This window comes from Alosa alosa, chromosome 4, assembly GCF_017589495.1.
Source record: "Alosa alosa isolate M-15738 ecotype Scorff River chromosome 4, AALO_Geno_1.1, whole genome shotgun sequence".
Lineage (NCBI taxonomy): Eukaryota > Metazoa > Chordata > Actinopteri > Clupeiformes > Clupeidae > Alosa > Alosa alosa.
Genome location: NC_063192.1, coordinates 30,597,973 through 30,618,941, shown reverse-complemented (window position 1 = coordinate 30,618,941; position 20,969 = coordinate 30,597,973). Strand labels below are relative to the sequence as shown.

The 20,969-nt window shown below is 38.6% G+C and overlaps 1 protein-coding gene across 2 annotated transcripts in view; it reads left to right on the top strand.

Annotated features, from left to right (window-relative positions):
• The first annotated feature begins 3,745 nt into the window (after window positions 1-3,745).
• The window catches only part of LOC125293166 (cysteine sulfinic acid decarboxylase-like), an 18,312-nt gene continuing 1,088 nt past the window's right edge, over window positions 3,746-20,969 (top strand). Inside the window, exons 1-14 of one of the 2 annotated variants that reach the window (XM_048240892.1) lie at window positions 3,768-3,784; window positions 3,885-3,922; window positions 4,382-4,528; window positions 6,691-6,817; window positions 11,317-11,407; window positions 11,812-12,034; window positions 12,586-12,665; window positions 12,835-12,889; window positions 13,927-14,043; window positions 14,130-14,194; window positions 14,321-14,402; window positions 14,488-14,687; window positions 20,379-20,430; window positions 20,745-20,834. In XM_048240892.1, the coding sequence (XP_048096849.1) occupies window positions 4,397-4,528; window positions 6,691-6,817; window positions 11,317-11,407; window positions 11,812-12,034; window positions 12,586-12,665; window positions 12,835-12,889; window positions 13,927-14,043; window positions 14,130-14,194; window positions 14,321-14,402; window positions 14,488-14,687; window positions 20,379-20,430; window positions 20,745-20,834 (1,314 nt within the window). In that variant the 5' untranslated portion in view covers window positions 3,768-3,784; window positions 3,885-3,922; window positions 4,382-4,396. Of the gene's footprint in view, window positions 3,923-4,381; window positions 4,529-6,690; window positions 6,818-11,316; window positions 11,408-11,811; window positions 12,035-12,585; window positions 12,666-12,834; window positions 12,890-13,926; window positions 14,044-14,129; window positions 14,195-14,320; window positions 14,403-14,487; window positions 14,688-20,378; window positions 20,431-20,744; window positions 20,835-20,969 lie in introns of both variants that reach the window. The other variant, XR_007193335.1, reaches the window with a different exon arrangement.

The window sequence follows — 20,969 nt, the reverse complement described above, 5'->3', positions numbered from 1 at the left end:
TGATTCTCAACTTTTTACTGCATTGCCTTGAACAAAGTAAAGGCAAAGGTGTTTCTTTGTTGAACAAATTGGGATGCAATGTGAGCCTTGAATTGGATGCCATGCAGGAATTTGCTAGGATCTCAAAACCGGATTATGAACATGTTTTGCCATAGAGAAACACACGATAGCGTTGGATTATAAACATGCTTTGCCACAAAAACAGACAAAAACGTGGGGTAAGTCCAGCTATATGAAGTTATTATTTTGCTGTCACTTCGTCTGTTTTATAACCCAGAAGGATGTATTTGGTATCAAATGATAGCTCTGTGTCTCCTCTTTCTTCTGATATGCTTGCCATATCTATGCGATCACGGGTCCGCGAGTAATTACTCCGAGAGTAATGGGTGTGCAGCATTGGTTTGTGTACATGACGTTAATATTTTGCAATCACTTCGTCTGTTTTTATAAGCCAGAAAGATCGATATCCATGGTACCAATGGATAGCCCTGTTTCTCCTCTTTCATCTGATATGCTTGCCATATCTATGCGATCACGGGTTCGCGAGTAATTCAAACGAGAGTAATGGGTGTGCAGGTGAACGCCGAGAAGTATAGACTTTAAATATGATGCAATTTTATTTAATTTCATGATTTTTTTACATTTTCATACTTGATCGTACAGACAAGTGCGTAGTCTCTTTGGAAAGCCCCACTTCTTCTCAAAGAAAGGGGTCTAAGGGTTAACATACTACACCTGCTAATTTTGGAAAAGCTGGCTTAGCCTATTTATAATATGTTTTTATTTGGTAAAAAATGTAATAGCTTCACTGTTATTGAGCCTAGTGCTTCCAAAATCACAACACACATTTAGGGCCTCCCTATTAACATACTACACCTGCTTGTTTTGGGAAATTATGCTCAGCCTATTTATAATATATTTTTATTTCAGAAAAAATTCAATAGCTTCATTCTTATTAAGCCCAGTGCTTCCAAAATCCTTCACACGTCTAGGGACTCCCCATCAACAGACTACACCTGCTTGTTTTGGGAAATTATGCTCAGCCTATTTTTAATGATTTTGTATTGGAGAATAAATTCAATACCTTCTCTCTTATTGAATATAGTGCCTCAAAAATCACTCCACAAATCTAGGGTCTCCCTAGGAACATACTACACCTCGTAGTATGGCAATATCTGGCTTGGTCTAATTTTCATGATTTATTTCAGAGGAAAATGTCAATGGCTTCACTGTTATTGAGTCTAGCGCTTCCACAATCCTTGTACACATCAAGGGTCTCCCTACGGTTGTGCTACACACATCTACAGTCTCTATTGTGACAGCCCAGCTCTAACATGACAGGTCTGTCTTTCTCCCTGGATGGCCTTGCCGCTTGCCTTGACTTTTTCTTCAATAAAGATAAATGAAAGATAGGCTGATCAAGAATTTCCCATAGTAGGTGTAGCAGATAGGGAGACTCTAGATGTCTGGAGTGACTTTGGAAGTGCGAGACTCAAAAATAGTCAAGCTATTTACATTTTTCAAATAAAAAATATATTATAAATAGGGTGAGTCCATTTTTCTATAATTAGCTGCTGTAGTATGTTGCTTGGGAGGCCCTAGATGTGTGGAGTGATTTTGGAAGTAATAGGCTCAATAACAGCGAAGCTATTGAATCCCCATTAAATTATGTTATAAATAGGGCAAGTAACTTTTCCCTAATTAGCAGGAGTAGTATGTTGTTTGGGAGGCCCTAGACGTGTGTTGTGATTTTTGAAGGAGTAGGCTCAATAACAGTGAAGCTATTGAAAATGTCCCCGATTAAAAATATATTATAAATAGGGCGAGTCCATTTTTTTTCATTATTAGCTGCTGTAGTATGTTGCTTGGGAGGCCCTAGATGTGTGTTGTGATTTTGGAAGCAGTAGGCTTAATAACAGTGAAGCTATTGGATTTTACCCCCATTAAAAATATATTATAAATAGGGCGAGTCAATTTTTCCCTAATTAGCAGGTGTAGTATATTGCTAGGGAGGCCCTAGATGTGTGTTGTGATTTTGGAAGGAGTAAGCTCAATAACAGTGAAGCTATTGAATTTTTCAACCATTAAAATAGATTATAAATAGGGTGAGTCTGTTTTTCCATAATTAGCTGGTGTAGTATGTTGCTAGTGAGGCCTTAGATGTGCGTTGTGATTTTGGAAGCACTAGGCTCAATGACAGTGAAGCTATTGAATTTTACCCCCAATAAAAATATATTATAAATAGGGTGAGTCCGTTATTCCCGTAATTGGCAAGTGTAGTGTGTTGCTAGGGAAGCGATAGCTGTGTGCTATGATTTTGAAAGCACTAGGCTCAATAACAGTGAGCTATTAAATGTATTTGTATCCACTTTCGGTTTTGCACTTTGTAGATGGTCCCTAGACGCTCGGCTGAAAGCAGAATGCTCACAGGGATGCGTTTTATTTATTCACATATGTACACGGTTCTTTCGGATGAAAACCGGGTTGTAGCTTGTTGTCTACCTTACTACGGTAAGATAGAGCTCTCTATTAGGCTATGCAATGAAAACGTTTCTCGTATGATTTATTGAACCGCAAAACGCGAATCTGCCAATTTCTGTCTAACTTTTGCGAGTCACGTCAATGCAAACTACTGTAGTTGTTTTCAGACTCGTAGCCTAGTCATTGGGGTATTGTTCAGCACCGTTATCTAGCAGTCAAGCAGTTTCATTTTTAGCCACCGTTGCCGAGAGCCACTGATCGCTTATTTTCTTTGTCACGCACCAATTAACAAACGCACGGGAATATCGAAATATGATATGATTACGTTTAACAATGTATTTCGGCCACGGGTTAGGCAGATACCTTCTTATATGCTTTTTGTTTTCATGTAAACTACGCAAGTAAAAAAAACCGCTTCACGAATCTTGCGAATCTGCCCATTTCTGTCTAACTTTTGCAAGTCACGTCCAATCAACAAACGCACGGAATATTCGAGATATGATTACGTTTAACAATGTCTTTCGGCCACGGGTTAGGTAGATACCTTCGTATATGCTTTTTGTTTTTATGTAAACTACGCAAATATTTGATTTGTCCATGCAATTCCATGTTTATAAGAGAATTCCGTTTTCATGTGTAGCATTCAGTGAATCCGCCGCGTTTTCCGCATAGCGGAAATCATATAGGGCCCTACTTAATGGGCTTCTTAATGGAAAAACACAGGGATGAAGAAGTTTCTCAAGACATTGCATCATAATATCAGGGGATTTGTCACACCCCCAAGAATTTCAACCCAATTGACCTGTCGCTAACCCCGCCCCCCATTGTTACCGTGTGAAAACTCGGACAAACAACCCAGACTTGATTAGAAATACATTGTGGACAATGGCAGCTGACAGTATATGAAAGCAGGCTTTGAGGACGTTTTGGTCGAAAAAGGATTTACTTTCCTCCAGAAGCTATCAAAAGGGACTTAATTATGCTATGGAGGGTGTATTCAAAACTTTAGAATACATACAAGGTGACAAGCAGTTGTGGCGAGTAACTGTTGATGAAAATATACCCGTTTTCTAGCCTCTCGGGGTACCGGCTATCAGTATTACACGTCCCCCTGCAAAACGTTTGACCATGGTTATCCGTCGGGGTTTTTTAAGTTAATAAACTCCATAAATAACCATTCATTTGTAATTGTATGCCTCCTCCCTGTTGTTTCCTATGGAGTTGTCCGAGCTGATGTCCGAGTCCCGTTGAGGCTGGACTGTCATTGGCTCATCTGCGTTCTAAGGGTGGCGCTTAGCGACAGGTCAATTGCATGCTTGAAAGTAAAACTCTTTTTGACCCTGTTCTCTATTTATATTTGGAATCGATCACCATCTATCATTGCTCTAATACCTTTATACCAGGTGGACAAGCGGCAGCTGGCTACACAACACGTTGACAGGTTAGGATCTTTTAATTAAGACAGTGGAAATAAATTAATCTGTAGCCTACCATATATATTGAATATCATGGGCTACAACTAAACACTTTCTGTGTTAATGCAAGTTTATAATGTTAGGTTGAATATTTTTGTGCAATGAATGATGTTCAGAGTGCTTGATGACGAATAAGATATACTAAGAGTTCTCAGAATTGATAGTCTGGTTATAACCTACTAACCTTGGTCACTATGCAACTTTTGCATACTAGGGCAATGATAGTTTTGTTTTATATTTCCATATGGAGGATATTATTTTAAAAATAGCTGTTGCCTGCAGGTCCTTGAGCATTTGAAATATCTTACTTATGTGACATTTTACACATTATCAGTTTATTTGTCTATTTCATACATTGTGGTGAATCAATTAATGTTATTTACAGTAAATTACAGTGAATTGTCTCATTCTCTCCTTTCCATAAGCATCCAGAGCAGAAGATGAATGGAATTAATGGCCATGATGCAGATATTTCAGACTTCAGCCATGCAAAGGGCCAGCACTTTCTAATTGAGGCTTTCAAAGTTATCTTCGAGGAGGCTATTTGTAAAGCCACAGATGTGAATGAGAAGGTATGAAAAAGCTACCTTCCTTGAGATTGTGCTATAAAAGCTATAACATTTTTGTAAAAATCTATTTATTAACCTAAAGAATTAACATAACCCTTCAACAGAACTGGGCCATAAAATGTTATGCTAAGCTAACACAAATCAAATTATAACCTTGCCTTCTGTGCTCCTGGAACAATACTGTGAGACTCCCACCAATTGTTGGGAACATTTGGCTGTTTATAGCTTGGATGAGGCACTAATGTGCTCAATGGACTAGTTGCACGAAAGGCTCTTGGGGAGCTTGTTTGTTTCCTGTGGAGCCAGGTGTGTTTGAACCTGCCATTATTATAAGGTACACTTGGTAAGATATCATTTTTTGCAGTGTACAAGACACATGCATATTCGGTTTATTCCCAATAAACTGATTCGAAACCGTTTATTGGCTGCATGAAAGTGTGCTGATTGTTACAAATTTCATGATGATGATGCAACATTCCACAAAATGGTTTGTCTTCTCTTTCATCAAGTTCTTCAACAGGCTAAACATATAGCCTGGACTCAAAACAGCTGTTAGGCGTATGTCATTTTGATCTGCAAAAGATGTGACATGCAGCCATGCTTAAATTCTGCTCACTGTACATTTATTATATTATAATCAGTGTTGCCACAGTTACCTTGAAAAAGTAATCTGATTACTGATTACTCCTTTAAAAAGTAACTTAGTTACTTTACTGATTACTTAATTTTAAAAGTAACTAAGTTAGATTACAAGTTACTTTATTAGTTACTTTCAGCAGCTGCCGACAACACCCCCACCGCCTCAACATAAAAATGATAACCGGTTTTGCCAATACTCACTATACTGGAAGTGCATTTTAACAGTAATACCAACAATGTATAGCAGACATCCCAACCTAACCTACTTAGATACTGAAATGCAGATGTTTGTTCAATAATGTCTAGTCAGTACACCAAATAAGGAAGGCCTATTGATAGAAAATGTGATAGTAAAATATGTAGATTTTGGTAGTTTGGCCTTTTCATGTAGCCTTGGCAACTAGCCATCTAGTATAGGCCTGAGTAATATGCAAATGAAATTACACTTGTTAAACTCACCTCAACAAGTCTTTTGCAATCATAAAACCCTCCGTGAGCAATGCTAAAGTCACTGTTACAAACAGTGCAGTGTGCAATACTATCATTATGTTTTACTCTTATGAGACAATTGGGTACACTTTTGTGTAGTCTAATGTGAAATGGGTCTTAAATGTTCCTATTTGAGGGGCACTGACTCTGCCATGACGCTCCTGTTCCTAGATACACTAACTGAACTGATTAATTAGGTTCAGGAGAAAAGAGATATAAGCCCACCTACACTGAAAACTGATTGCTTGATTTAGCAAAACAGACCAGGATGCTCTGTCTTGGATGCGCTTGCAGGCACACACGCACCACTCCTCTCTCTCTCCCTCTCCGTAAGATGCACACGCGATTTGACATCCGGTCTGGCTTGCGTGCTCTTGTTCGTTCTAGGTTCCGGGAGATTTTATGTAATTTGCGGGCGTCAGGATATCAATATGTGGGAGACTCCCAAAACTTCAGGAGACTTGGGATGTCTAGCTAGACAGCACTTTGTCGCCAGCACAGAATGTACAACGTACCTTAATGTTGTCATGTTTAGCTGACACAAACTCAAAATAATGACTGTATAGATAAAACGTGCATCTCTCTCCTCCCTCCATTGTTGTTTACGTTTGTGTCGCCATGTGGTTTTGCGAAGTTGTCCTCATGCTGAAAAGGTTGGCATAGCCTACATGACGTTAATCCCCGAGACAAGAAGAAAGCAAAGAATATATCTTTTTACCAAGGAAAATTACAAAAATAGTAACGCACAGCGATTTAAATAAGTAACTTTAATCTGATTACTGGTTTGTAAATAGTAGCGCGTTAAATTACTCATTACCGAAAAAAGTGGTCAAAATAGACTTACGCGTTACTAAGTATCGCGTTACGCGTTACTAATATTATAATCAGTGATGCTAAGTACTGGCATCACTGATTATAATATTCAGCATTCATTACCAAATGCTTACCCCTTTTCATTTTTAACTGCATAGACTGTATAAATGTCCTTACAAGGTGTGTGTGTGTGTGTGTGTGTGTGTGTGGTGATAATCTTGCAGGTGTGTGATTGGCATGATCCAGAGCAGTTGGAGGAGCTGCTGGATTTGGAGCTGAGAGACAGTGGAGAGTCACATGACCAGCTGCTGTCCAGAGTCCGAGATGTCGCCAAATACAGCGTCAAGACCAGTTAGTGACTTTTATTTTTAATTGAACGCCTTAGTACTTTGACTACTAAATTGGAGATCTTTTCAGGAGTGCACAATATAGGCACATCACAATGAACTTATTTGCTCAAAAAAAGTAAGTGCTTTATGAAGCCAAAAAGTTCACACAGCAGTAATTTATGAACTGATAGGTTCATTTGATGATTCACACTTGGTCATTCAAGCTGGCTCATTCTATGTCAAATCAACTGTACAGTGTCATTCATGTGTCAGACACCTGACATCTGTCATACCTGTCAAATGATGATAATGAAATCTTTATAATCATCATGGAAGAACAGAATGAGGTGCAAGCCCTGTGCGCATATCTGTTGCAATAGTTTGCCACTCTGTAGACTGCTTAGAAGTGTTTCTCTTTTACTGTCCCCTCAGGATGTGTCCAAGTTTGAAAAAGGACATAAAAAAAAAAAAAAAATCAGTGGCTAAAACAGTCATGTGGGTCAGGTGCTATGGGGCTGAAAACTTATAATATATGATATAACATTTGGAATGGTAAAAGAATATTTTGAAATGACAATGTAAACTATGTTGACTGTTTACATGCCAAAAATCATCAGAGATAAGCTAGTCTGAAATTTTCAAAATGGCCTACGGTTACATTTCTGAAATTGGAGTAGGTGTACTCTAAATTAAGGCCCACAATATCAGTGAATAAAGAAAATGTGAGTGGGTCGAGCGGGTATGGAGTGAGGATTGTCTCAAAATGATTTAAATATATATAAAAGGATATATATATATATATATACATTTATAAATATCCAAATACAAAATACAAATATAAAAATGTGACGTACAAATAAATAAACAAATTTATATAAATAAACGTGTCTTTGTAAATATATTTTCAAGATTTGAAAATAAATATGCTTGACTTTGTATGTGGAATCTGCATTTGTGAATATCCTTTTTACTTTTATGTCGATGACGTAATTTTGAGACATTCTTGGCACAACAAGATCCACAAATAAATACCACTAGAATCTAGATTTGAATGCGAAGACACCCTAGCCAGGCTAAAGACACCCTCCACTGAACAACCAGCAGATGGCAGTGTTGTACAACATGTCTGTTATCAACTGATAGTAGGCCTGACTGAATCTTTCTTACGCTGTTTTCCCTAGTTCATAGACTGTATAAATAAGTCCATTTAGTTAGCGTACAGCTGCTAACGTTAACAGCTAGCTAAACAGCTGGTGCCTCTTCAGCTTTGTTGGTGCCTGCACAAAACACATTAAGTTAAGATTTCCCTTAAAATCCGATTTAGGGCCCCCTTAAAATAAAATATACTTTTTCCTTTAGTTATTGTGTCTTGCAACTCAAGTGACAGGCTGTTTTCGTGTTCGCTGTTTTACAGATGTTGCAGATCTTACGTTACAGATGTTAACATAGCTTCTAGGTTAACAACGTAGAGCCAGCTCAGCTGAGAATCTGTAATCTGACAGACTGTCATTAATGTCAATATTGCTAAATGGATTTATTTATACAGTCTATGAAATTAAAAACGGCACTACACATCGAAACCGATAATAAATCGTTCTGGTTAGTTGTTATTACGTACCCATCCATTTAATCCAGTGTCTTCCATGTCGTTAATCCCATAGACATAATATACGGTTAATCCTGCTAGTCATATGTCATAATATTTATTTGTGGATTTTGATGTGCAGTAGGAACAGAGACGGTTGATAAAGTTAACTATAGAATCTTTGGTAGGAATGTCTCAAAATGACGTCATTGACATGAAAGCAAAAAGGAGATTCACAAATGCAGATTCCACATACAAAGTCAAGCATATTTATTTTCAAATCTCGAAAATATATTTACAAAGACACGTTTATTTATATAAATTTGTTTATTTATTTATATGTCACATTTTTATACTTTTATTTTGTATTTGGATATTTCTAAATGTATGTATATGTATATATATCCTTATGTGTGTGTATATATATATATATATATATATATATATATATATATATATATATATACATATGTATCTATGTATCTATGTATGTATATATATATATATATATATATATATATATATATATATATATATATATATATATATATATATATATATAAAAATCATTTTGAGACAATCCTCACTCCATAAGCGGGAACGTTTCCAACATTGGCTCATTTCACATGGAATGACTCTACTATTAATCAATTAATCAATCAGTTATCACTTATTGCGCTATTTATTGTCAATACCAGGGGTCCCCAACCTTTTATGTACCATAGACCGGTTTGATTCCCAATTTTTTTTCACGGACTGGTGGGGGGGTTCGGGGGTTCCATGTTCCGTGTTGTGCATGCATTACTTGAAAATAACTAGCTCCAGTTATGTATGAACAGTGAAGGTAACGAACTCTTAAAAATGTGAAAAACGTGAACTTGAAGAAGTGAAAATTGAACAATATGAACTATGAAAATTGAACAACTTGAAGCTACATCTATCATGTGTGAACATGCTTAACAAAATATGGTAACAAAACATGGGAACTAAACGTGCATTACGAATATAATCAGTGGGAGCCCTGTGCTTGTTTCTCTGCAACAAGAAGGTTCCATCTGGGGGTGATGGAAGACAGTGACACCCTCAGTGTGTTTGAAATGTCCAGTCGATTGCCCAATTTGGTCTTAGTTGCAGTCATTGCCAAAAACCTGGCCTCGCATAGATACGTGGTGGGAAATGGTAGCAACGTTTTCAGCGCTTTTACGGCTATCTCGGGATATTCTGCTTTGGTTTTCGTCCAAAAACCCGCCAGAGAGTTTTCCTCATAGCCTACACACTCTTAAGACCACCGTCATTTGCAATTTCGATCAACTGCTCTTCCTCCTGCGCTGACAAGTTAGAACTATTCGGGATATTGACAAATGGGTTGCGGACCCACTCATTGGTTTGCCGTGGATCTTTGGAGTATGGGAAGTAACGCTCAAACTCATTTGAAAGCGCAACAATGTGATCGCGCACCAGCTGCGAGAGAAAGAGCCCTGTCTCAGTCTCTCCCAAAACCCCCACTACTGTTTGGAACATATCAAATACACCCCGATCCACTCGTCGTACCCACAAATCAAGCTTGGCTTTAAATGCAGCGACTTTATCTGCCAGTTTAAAGACAGTCGTCATTCTCCCCTGCAGTGACAGGTTGAGGTCATTAAGCAACCCGAATATGTCACACAGGTAATCGAGTTTTGACACCCAGCCCTCATCACTAAAATATGCAGCTAACGGTGAGTCTTAACAGTACACATGTAATACTCTTTTTGTCCACTGGTGGTTGTTTTGGCGCTGTTTCGCGTTTGCCATCGAAAACGGAATGAAATGTAGGCCTACCTGCAAACAATGTAAGAGGCCTATGCTGACTGAATCAGTGCTCAAAGTATTCTAAAAGTTTATCAATTATTCGTTAATAACTAACTTCTATTCAAGTCATATTTCTGGGACTTTATGGGATGATTATTTCTATTTTTTATTCACACATTCAAATGTTCATACAGAGTTCAAAGTTCTCATCAGGTGAGTGAAAGTTAGAATGGTGGTCATTTCAGATGTGTTTGCCAGCACTTCATAAAACGCTCATAGTTTGATAACTTTACATTATTTGTAGGATATTGCTTGTTCTTAACAAGCAATGTTTTTATTAGTATTATTTCATTTGAGCTACATTTTACACTGATATGGCAACATAAACACAGCTAGCAATGGTATTAAATTGCAGTAGCCTATGATTAAATGTAATGGAATATTCAACTAAGGTAGACTGCTGTTGTTCACAGCACTAAGCTATTTATGGTTGATATACTCCGAGTCTCTGGCCCTCTCTTAGAGCCAGGCATAGTGAGCTGGCCCTCGGAAGAAAAAGTTTGGGGACCACTGCTTTACGCACTAGTTTTTTGTCCTTCTTGCTCGCGTTTCTTACGCTCAAAGAACTCAAGGGGTTTGTCTTTAAGTGTAGGATGCTTGGACTCTTGATTTCGAATTAGCTTTGATGGTTTCATTGCTTCGTTTGACAACTTATCGCCAAATACCACACATAAAGGACTTGATGCATGCGAGTCACCGGTCTCTGCGAAACCTTATTTTAAATATGACTCGTCATATTTCGTATTGAATGACCCCTTCTTTTTCTTTGAGGTATCTGGCTCACCATCGTCAGTGGGTATTATTGCGAATGTGACATTATTGCGAATTAAATTTAGTTTTTAGTTTGCATGCATTTTTTTTTAAACTCTTGTCGTAGGCTACGGCCCGGTTAGGAATGTCCCGCGGCCCGGTGGTTGGGGACCGCTGATCTATACAATAATTTGCCAATAATTTGCCATGCCAAGCATTCACTGAGACAGCCTACATTTTTTTTCATGAATGTACATGTTTTCGCTGTTATTAATTAGCTCTTGGGATTTTGTGTAGTTTAAAGGATGTGAAATTACTTTTCTTCTCTGTCTCAGACCATCCACGGTTCTTTAATCAGCTATTTTCTGGACTTGACTACCATGCCCTGGCTGGTCGACTCCTGTCAGAAACTCTCAATACAAGCCAGTAAGAAATTATAACTATGTCACCTGCACTTGAGACACCAACCCAGTTCCCCTCTTTGCAAAGAAACATAAGCCAACATTAGAAATACCTCACTATGAGTATTTGTCAAGTGTACCTTAAGTGAACCTCACTTAAAATGAGGACACAAAAGATGATCTAGTAATTTTAATGTGACATTTGTTTATTTTTTTACCAAGCCTAGGTAGTCATGAGTTACAGTTTGGGTTGCGTAACTTTTTACTTTGGCTTGCCAGTGGTCTGATTCACACATTTTGAATCAGAGTTGCATTGGGGTTTGAGAAACAGTTGTATGAGATTTCACCATTCTCCCATGCTACTCTTTTCATCATTGCTTGTTTTCCACATATATACATTATGTTCAGTGTGATCTAATCTCTGCACAGATACACATATGAGGTGGCCCCAGTGTTTGTTCTGATGGAGCATGTGGTTCTCACCAAACTCATCTCAATGGTGGGCTGGCCCAGTGGCGACGGCCTCTTCTGTCCAGGTGGCTCTATGTCCAACATGGTTGCCATGAATGTGGCACGTTACCATGCCTTTCCTCAAATGAAACAGCAAGGACTCTGGGCTCTGCCACGGCTTGCTGTCTTCACCTCTCAAGAAGTAAGAACAACAATTTTATTATAAAGACCTTTGGCCCAAACAGTAACATTTAAAGCAGGGGTGTCAAACTCATATCAGGCAGTGGGCCGGTCTTGTTGGAATGAGACGTCACGAGGGTCGTCACTGTTGTGGTTATCATCATCTCTCTGCATGGGTATAGGAGTGTTGTTAGATGTTATACTTCTTTACTAGACCCACTTATGAGCAAACTAGTACAAATCATGTACTGCTGTCATATACTGCTCTTTTTCTCTTAAAATACCCTACTTCCATGTCAGTTTTTTTCAGCTACTTCCTTCTTAAGGATGGTGTCAATGTATCATATCATAGAGATATTGCTTATTACACATTGTTGAAGACAGCTGGATGTGAATATCTTTTTTTTCTCTAATGTTCTCTTCCTACCAAAAAACATCTGGGGGCATGAATCCTGCTGGCGGGCCTGATCTGGCCCCCGGGCCTTATGTTTGACACCCCTGATTTAAAGCATTTAGATAAACTGGGAAATCTTTATTATTTATAGTATTCTGTTAATATTTTATATTCTCTAGTGTCATTATTCTGTGATGAAGGCAGCAGCATTCCTTGGCATAGGGACTGACAATGTTTTTCATGTGAAAACAGATCAGAGGTAAACATGTCCTTGTATATATGTCCTATTTTATCCAATGACTCAATATATATTCAACCATCTTTCAAAACATATTTGACAGCTTTGTTAAATAGAGCAGACCATGTTTCTACTCTCAATGTGATATAGATTGTGCTCTAATATTTGTTATTGCCTTACTCATATCCAGTGGTTCCATGGACCCACAAGACCTTGAAGTAAAAATCATGCTCGCCAGATCACAGGTACTACCAAAGTCCTTTTAGGGAAGTCCCTTCACTCGGCGGCCATATTGCAATGCTTTTTGGGCACTTATCGGGCATCTATTTCGGCAGAAATGCGCGTGCGCAAGGATTCATGACACCAATCTTGCTCCAGCGGCGAGATCACAACACATGATTGGCACGATGTCTTCACAACACACCAAATGATTAGCTCAATGTATTCACATGTCGATTTGCCACGGAAGTGGTGGGATATGTGTAGACAACTGCCATAGCTGTTACAAACTAACGCATACATTTCTATGAAGGATTTTTTCAGTGCTGTGTCTCCTCATTAGAAAGTCTCTGGTACTACTGAGTCACAAAATGATCATCATTTTGATCAAACAAGTGATGTGTGTCTATATAAGTATATATACTCTTTTGATCCCATGAGATAAATTTGGTCTCTGCATTTATCCCAATCCTTGAAACACACTCAGCACACAGTGAACACACAGTGAGGTGAAGCACACACTAATCCCGACACAGTGAGCTGCCTGCTACAGCAGCGCTCGGGGAGCAGTGAGGGGTTAGGTGCCTTGCTCAAGGGCACTTCAGCCGTTCCTACTGGTTGGGGTTCGAACCGGCAAACCTCCGGTTACAAGTCCAAAGCGCTAACCAGCAGGCCACGGCTGCATTTGGTTTTACTCATGGCATAGAATAGCCAATTATTCATTCATTCAAATGTTTTGATAGATATATTATACTGTGAATACTGTGAACATCTCCTTATAGCACTACTTATAACAAGTCTTGCTGATCCTAGCACTTACCACCTGTCTTGAACTGACACTCAACTGTTTAAAAACAGCACTCACTGATGCACTTATTGTTACTGTATTCTACCGTTTTTAAATTGTCCTAAAATTGTTGAGAGAATTGCTTTAAAACTTAAACTGTTTACCATGTTGTTAGTCGCTTTGGTTAAAAATAAAAAATGTGTCAGCCAAATGTAAAGTAATTGTAATGTTGCATAGAGAATGTATCATCAGTAGTCCTATCTACATATATTTCAGGGCGCAGTCCCTTTCTTTGTGACTGCAACATCAGGCACAACTATACGTGGAGCTTTTGATCCCCTGGAAACTATAGCCGACATCTGTGAAAAGCATTGCCTATGGATGCATGTGGATGTAAGTCCCTTTCATTAATTCCATTGGCTGTATCATACTTCCATAAATTCAGTGGTTATAATCTTATTCTTGTTATCCCTTGACAGGCTGCTCATGGCGGTAGTGTGCTCTTCTCGAAAAAACATAAGCATCTTGTGAAAGGAATTGAAAGGTGAATAGAGAAAAATAGGTTTTTATTATAGTATTTGCTTTTTACTGTTATAAATTTGGGGAACACATTTTGGAAATATTTCAATTTGTAATTTTGTTATTGGTGTGTATGTGTGTGTGTTTCAAGAGCCAACTCAGTGACTTGGAACCAACATAAGATGCTGACAACAGGTCTGCAGTGTTCTGCATTCCTTGTTAGGGACACTGCGGTAAGAGAGCCCTGATAAGTCATTCAAAGTTTTACTTGTCAGTTGAACAGACGTTTTTGAGCATCATTTTACCCCTCTGTGACAGAATCTGCTTCAAAAATGTCATTGTGCCAGTGCCACATACTTGTTTCAACAAGATAAGTTCTATGACATGAGCTTGGACACAGGCGACAAGACTATCCAGTGTGGTCGAAAGGTGGACTGTCTGAAACTATGGCTGATGTGGAAAGCAGTTGGCACCAAAGGCCTTGCAGAGAGGGTAGAGAGAGCCCTTTCCCTGACAAGGTCCAGTTCATGTAACACTTGTATTGCTTTCAAATAATGATAATGACAATAATGATAATAATAACAATAATAATAACAATAATGATCCCTTATATTATGTTTAAATTAAATTGTTAATCAAACTCATTATCTACAGCAAAAACGTTATGTAGCCATAAATAAATCTAAGACATTAAATCAAATATGTCCTCTTACTCAGGCGAGTAGGGCACTTTTCATACTCCTGCTGCTTGACCTATCATTTCTGGCGATTTCTATTCTTTTTCATTCTGTTATTTTACTTACAAACTTAGTTAACTTTAGTGGTTAGTTTTGAAACTTTACGTGAGTTAGCCTCTCAGAACTAAATGGCAAATCACCTTGAAGCTGGATTAAAACAAAATGCACAATTTTAACCTTTTCTGGAATTGCAGAGAATATTTCAGACCAAATAGCACATAACTCAGTTGGATTGGGGCCAAAGTCTTAACTGAAAACTTTTGCCTCTCTCTTCATCACCTAACCTTTTTTCTGCCGGCATTGATCTGGGGCCGTATTCACAAAGCCTTTTATCTTGCCACTAGGAGTACTCCTAAATCGCACTAAAAGATTTTAGCTAGGAGTTTTCTCTTAAAAGTTATTCACAAAGCCTTTCAGACCTACTCTTAGTAAGGAAAAATGACAGTTCTAAACTAAGAGTGAGTCTTCGTTGCTATGGATGGCGTCATTACTCATGCATGAGCTTCGACTGAAGTGACCACCTTGATTGGCTGATGATTGTAACGCTGGAATGATTCCAAGCGCTCCTTACGATGATGAGTGACAGGTGACAGGTCTGAGAATCGTCGCTACACAAGTAGTCTGCGAAGGACGGAAGATGATGAATAACTGAATAAAAGGCCTAGCCTAAATGAATAAAAGTAAGGCAAAACAAATAGCCTAGTAGCCTAATAAAACATAGGCCCACGGATTGATGCAGTAGGCTAGGCTATCTTTGCAACATTATTAAATTAATCTGTCACCATATGCCTACGTTTGCAAAGGGAGAACATTTTAATTTGATTCACAATGAAACGTTACATTTAATTTACATGTTGACAATGTAGTTTTGGTTGTTTGTTGGTGGCGTTATAGCATCCCTTTTATGCCTACAATGCAAAATTGTTCCCTTCGCGATTGGAAGCTCCTGTTGCAAGATACCCATTTCAAAACATCATAGCGTGAAATGACACAAAAAGCTGTTTGTGAATAGGTCTTAGTGAGTTCAGAGTCCTCTCGACTTCTTTTAGGCTGTCCCAGACTTAGGTGCTACTTTAGGTCTAAAATGCGCCGTGAATTACTTTTAGTGAAAAAATTAGGAGTCCTAAAGTTAGGAGGACACCCATTATTTTTTAGGAGTTGCTCCTAAATTCGCCCATAGGAGCTACTTTTAGCCTTAAAATTGACCCTCTAATAAGTGCTCAGTGCCGTACAGATGGAACAAGTTGATGACATCAACAACTTGGCTGACTGGCCTGCCATGGACATTGTGGGAATGAAGCAAACCATTCTGTGTCAAACTCCCCAGGACCTCAGCAGTCATATGGAGATGGGGGTATTCACAAAGAATTTGCCTAAAAGTAGCTCCTTGGCTTAATTTAGGGCTAAAAATAATGGGCGGTCACCCTAACTTTAGGACTCCTAATTTTTACTAAAAAGTAATTCACAAAGCATTTTAGACCTAAAAGTAGCACCTAAGTCTGGGACAGCTTAAAAGAAGTCCAGAGGACTCCTAACTCACTAAGACCTATTCACAAACCCTTTTTGTGGCATTTTCACATCGCGAATGTTTTGAAATGCATGTGGCTACAGGAGCTCCTAATCATGAGGGAACAATTTTGCATTGTAGGCAAAAAAGGGGATGCAATAACGCCACCAACAACAACCAAAACTACCATTGTGAACATGTAAATTAAATGTAACGTTTCATTGTGAATCAAATTAAAATGTTCTCCTCTTTGCAAACGTGGGCATAGGCTATGGTGACAGGTTAATTTAATAATGTTGCAAAGATACTGCATCAATCCACATGTTTCATTAGGCTACTAGGCTATTTGTTTTGTCTTTATCTTTATTTATTTAGGCTGGGCCTTTTTATTTAGTTCTTCATCATCTTCCGTCCTTCGCACTACTTGTGTGGCTTGCGCATTCTCAGACCTGTCACCTGTCACTCATCATCGTAAGGAGGTGTTTGGAATTCGGCGTTACAATCATCAGCCAATCAAGCTGGCCACTTCAAGTCGCTTCGTGCATGAGTAATGAAGGGTCATCCATATAATCTAAGACTCACTCTTAGTTTAGGAGTTGTCATTTTTTCCTTACTAAGAGTAGGTCTGAAAGGCTTTGTGAATAACTTTTAAGAGAAAACTCCTAGCTAAAAATCTTTTAGTGCGATTTAGGAGGCCTCTAGTGGTAAGATAAAAAGGCTTTGTGAATACGGCCCCAGATCATTGCATATGTAAATCACTTAATGGAACAACACCCTAATTACCTATCAGACATGCTTCATAGTACAAACCTTCACAAAGAATTTCAAGGCTAAAATGTAGCTCTTAACTGGTTGAATTTAGGAGCAACTCCTAAAATAATGGCCTGTCACTTCCTAACTTTAGGACTCCTATTTTTTTTTTTCACTAAAAGTAATTCACAAAGCATTTTAGACCTAAAAGTAGCACCTAAGTCTGGGACAGCTTAAAGAAGTCGAGAGGACTCTAACTCACTAAGACCTATTCACAAACAGCTTTTGTGGCATTTCACGTTGCAATGTTTTGAAATCGCGGCTACAGGAACTTCAATCACAAAGGGAACAATTTTTCATTGTAGGCCCAAAAAGGGATGCAATAACGCAAACCAACAACAACCAAAACTACTCATTGTCAACATGTAAATTAAATGTAATGTTTCATTGTGAATCAAATTAAAATGTTCTCCTCTTTGCAAACGTGGGCATAGGCATATGGTGACAGATTAATTTAATAATGTTGCAAAGATACTGCATCAATCCATTATGTTTCATTAGGCTACTAGGCCATTTGTTTTGTCTTACTCTTTATTCATATACTGTAGGCTAGGCCTTTTTTATTCAGTTATTTCATCTTCTTCCATCCTTGTGTAGCGCATGCATTCTCAGACCTGTCACCTGTCATCATCATTAAAAGGAGGTGTTTGGAATCATTCCCGCGTTACAATCATCAGCCAATCAAGGTGGTCACTTCAGTCAAGCTTGTGCATGAGTAATGGCGTCATCCATAGCAGCTAAGACTCACTCTTAGTTTAGGAGTTGTCATTTTTCCTTACTAAGAGTAGGTCTGAAAGGCTTTGTGAATAACTTTTAAGAGAAAACTCCTAGCTAAAATCTTTTAGTGCGATTTAGGAGTACTCCTAGTGGTAAGATAAAAGGCTTTGTGAATACGGCCCCAGATCATTGCATATGTAAATCACTTAATGGAACAACACCTAATTACCTATCAGACATGCTTCAGCAGTACAAACCTTCACAACGAATTTCAAGGCTAAATGTAGCTCTTAAGTGGCAAATTTAGGAGCAACTCCTAAAAATAATGGGCGTGTCACTCCTAACTTTAGGACTCCTAATTTTTTTTCACTAAAAGTAATTCACAAAGCATTTTAGACCTAAAAGTAGCACCTAAGTCTGGGACAGCTTAAAAGAAGTCGAGAGGACTCCTAACTCACTAAGACCTATTCACAAACAGCTTTTTGTGGCATTTCACGTTGCAATGTTTTGAAATGCGGCTACAGGAGCTTCCAATCGTGAGGGAACAATTTTTCATTGTAGGCCCAAAAGGGATGCAATAACGCAACCAACAACAACCTAAACTACTCATTGTCAACATGTAAATTAAATGTAATGTTTCATTGTGAATCAAATTAAAATGTTCTCCTCTTTGCAAACGTAGGCATATGGTGACAGATTAATTTAATAATGTTGCAAAGATACTGCATCAATCCGTATGTTTCATGAGGCTACTAGGCCATTTGTTTTGCCTTACTCTTTATTCATATACTGTAGGCTAGGCCTTTTTATTCAGTTATTCATCATCTTCCATCCTTGTGTAGCGCATGCATTCTCAGACCTGTCACTCATCATCGTAAAGGAGGTGTTGGGAATCATTCCCGTGTTACAATCATCAGCCAATCAAGGTGGTCACTTCAGTCAAGCTTGTGCATGAGTAATGACGTCATCCATAGCAACGAAGACTCACTCTTAGTTTAGGAGTTGTCATTTTTCCTTACTAAGAGTAGGTCTGAAAAGGCTTTTGTGAATAACTTTTAAGAGAAAACTCCTAGCTAAAATCTTTTAGTGCGATTTAGGAGTACTCCTAGTGGTAAGATAAAAGGCTTTGTGAATACGGCCCCAGATCATTGCATATGTAAATCACTTAATGGAACAACACCTAATTACCTATCAGACATGCTTCAGCAGTACAAACCTTCCAGACCTCTCAGGTGTCAGAAGAAATATCTTTTTGGTAAAACCTGCTGTTAGAAGTAAACATGATGAAGCTATGCGGTTCAGTTCTGGAACCAACTTCATGATGACATCAAAAATGCCCCAGCAACTCAGTTTCAAATTGGTTTAAAGGGACACCAGGCAACGTTTTCGTGTTAAACTATGCAGTATTGGCAATTATCTTACTGTTTTCTCGGTTTTTGCTTTTTTTTCGCTGGCTCCGTCATGATGAATGTCTGAGAAACTCCATCGCTACCTTTTTCTAGCCGGTGCCTGGCGTGTATGTGTATTTGAATGCAGTAAAGCAATTTGTTACACTAGTTATACTTCCTGACACTGAGGCTGTCGGTGGTTTTTCCGCTCACAGGCGCTAGGGGGAAGCGAGACAGCCACCATTCAACCCGAAAAAAGTCATATAACCATTCCAATGACTCTGAAGCTGTTAAATGAAGGTAAATTAAGCTAAAAACTTGCATATTAAGCTAAAAAACCTGCATAGTGTGCCTTTAATTAATTATCTTCGTAGGTCGGTATATGGTTAAATGACTCATTGCGGGCTTAATGAAGGCTCTCGCCCTACCCCCTGCCTGTAGGAAGAATATCCCACTTGCAAGTTCGGGTGTATCCTACCCGCCGACCTTCAGTCTCACAAAGTCTCAGACATCGCGAGAAGCAAGATCAGTTTACATCCTGCATCCCCAGCACAGAGGCAGGCTAACGAAACGCTAGCGATTGTTGCAAACGTGTGTATAATGGCAGAGCCAGCGAATAAGCAGCGAAAACTCTTGACGGAAGATGCAAAGAAAAGGAAAAGAGCTTCAGACCGAGCGAGGGCTCGCACACATATCGACACATACAGACGGCAGGGGGAGCTTCATAGAGAAAAAGCATCAGGCTTGCCTGGTATCCCTTTAAGAATAATGTTCTCAGGTGATCAAAGGCACTTCCTATTAATCGGATGGACTCTGTCTTTTAATTCTTCTTCTTTGTGTCTTGTGTTTTTGTTTATAGTCTTATTAATAGTATTTACTTCATTCTAAACTATTTTAACTATTGCCCTTGTATGCTTTTATTTACTATTCTTCTTTGCTTTTGTTTATTTAAAGCCCTTTGAATTACTCCTGTGTATGAACTGCACTATATGGATAAACGTGCCTTGTCTTACTGCTAGTAACCACATTTCTTTATTTTCCTCTAAACAGGTACCTTGCAGAGGCAATCAAGAAAAGAGAGGGATTTCAACTGTTGAGTGAGGTGAATGTCTTGACCTGCCCAAAACAACACTTGTTTTTTCCACATCTTTTTACATCAGGTTGTTGAAGATGGCTATCAGGGGTGCGTTTCCCAAAACCATAGTTGCTAACCTGTTAGCAACTTAGTTGGTTGGCAATGGGAAATTGCATTGCAACCAACAAAGTTAACTTTCTTAGCAACTATGGTTTTGTGAAACGTGCCCCAGTTTGTTATCTGCCAGAAACTCCCAATAACTAGAAATACAAGTTTGGTGTCACTTTGTGATAAACATTGTCTTATTCTACCTATTGCTTTTATCGGCCACTGGTGAGCAGCCAACATTTGTGAATACTTGCTTTTGGTACATACCACCCAGTCTGAGGGGGAAGGAGAACAGTGCCGATTACCAAGACAGACTGTCAAAGGTAAGGTGACATCATGGGACAAAAATAACATGTTTGAACATATAGACTGGCAAACATAACAGAACATGTTTCACATTATGTTTGCTGTTTTCTTTTAACAATGCTAAATTGAAACAGTCCGAGGGGAAGAGAATG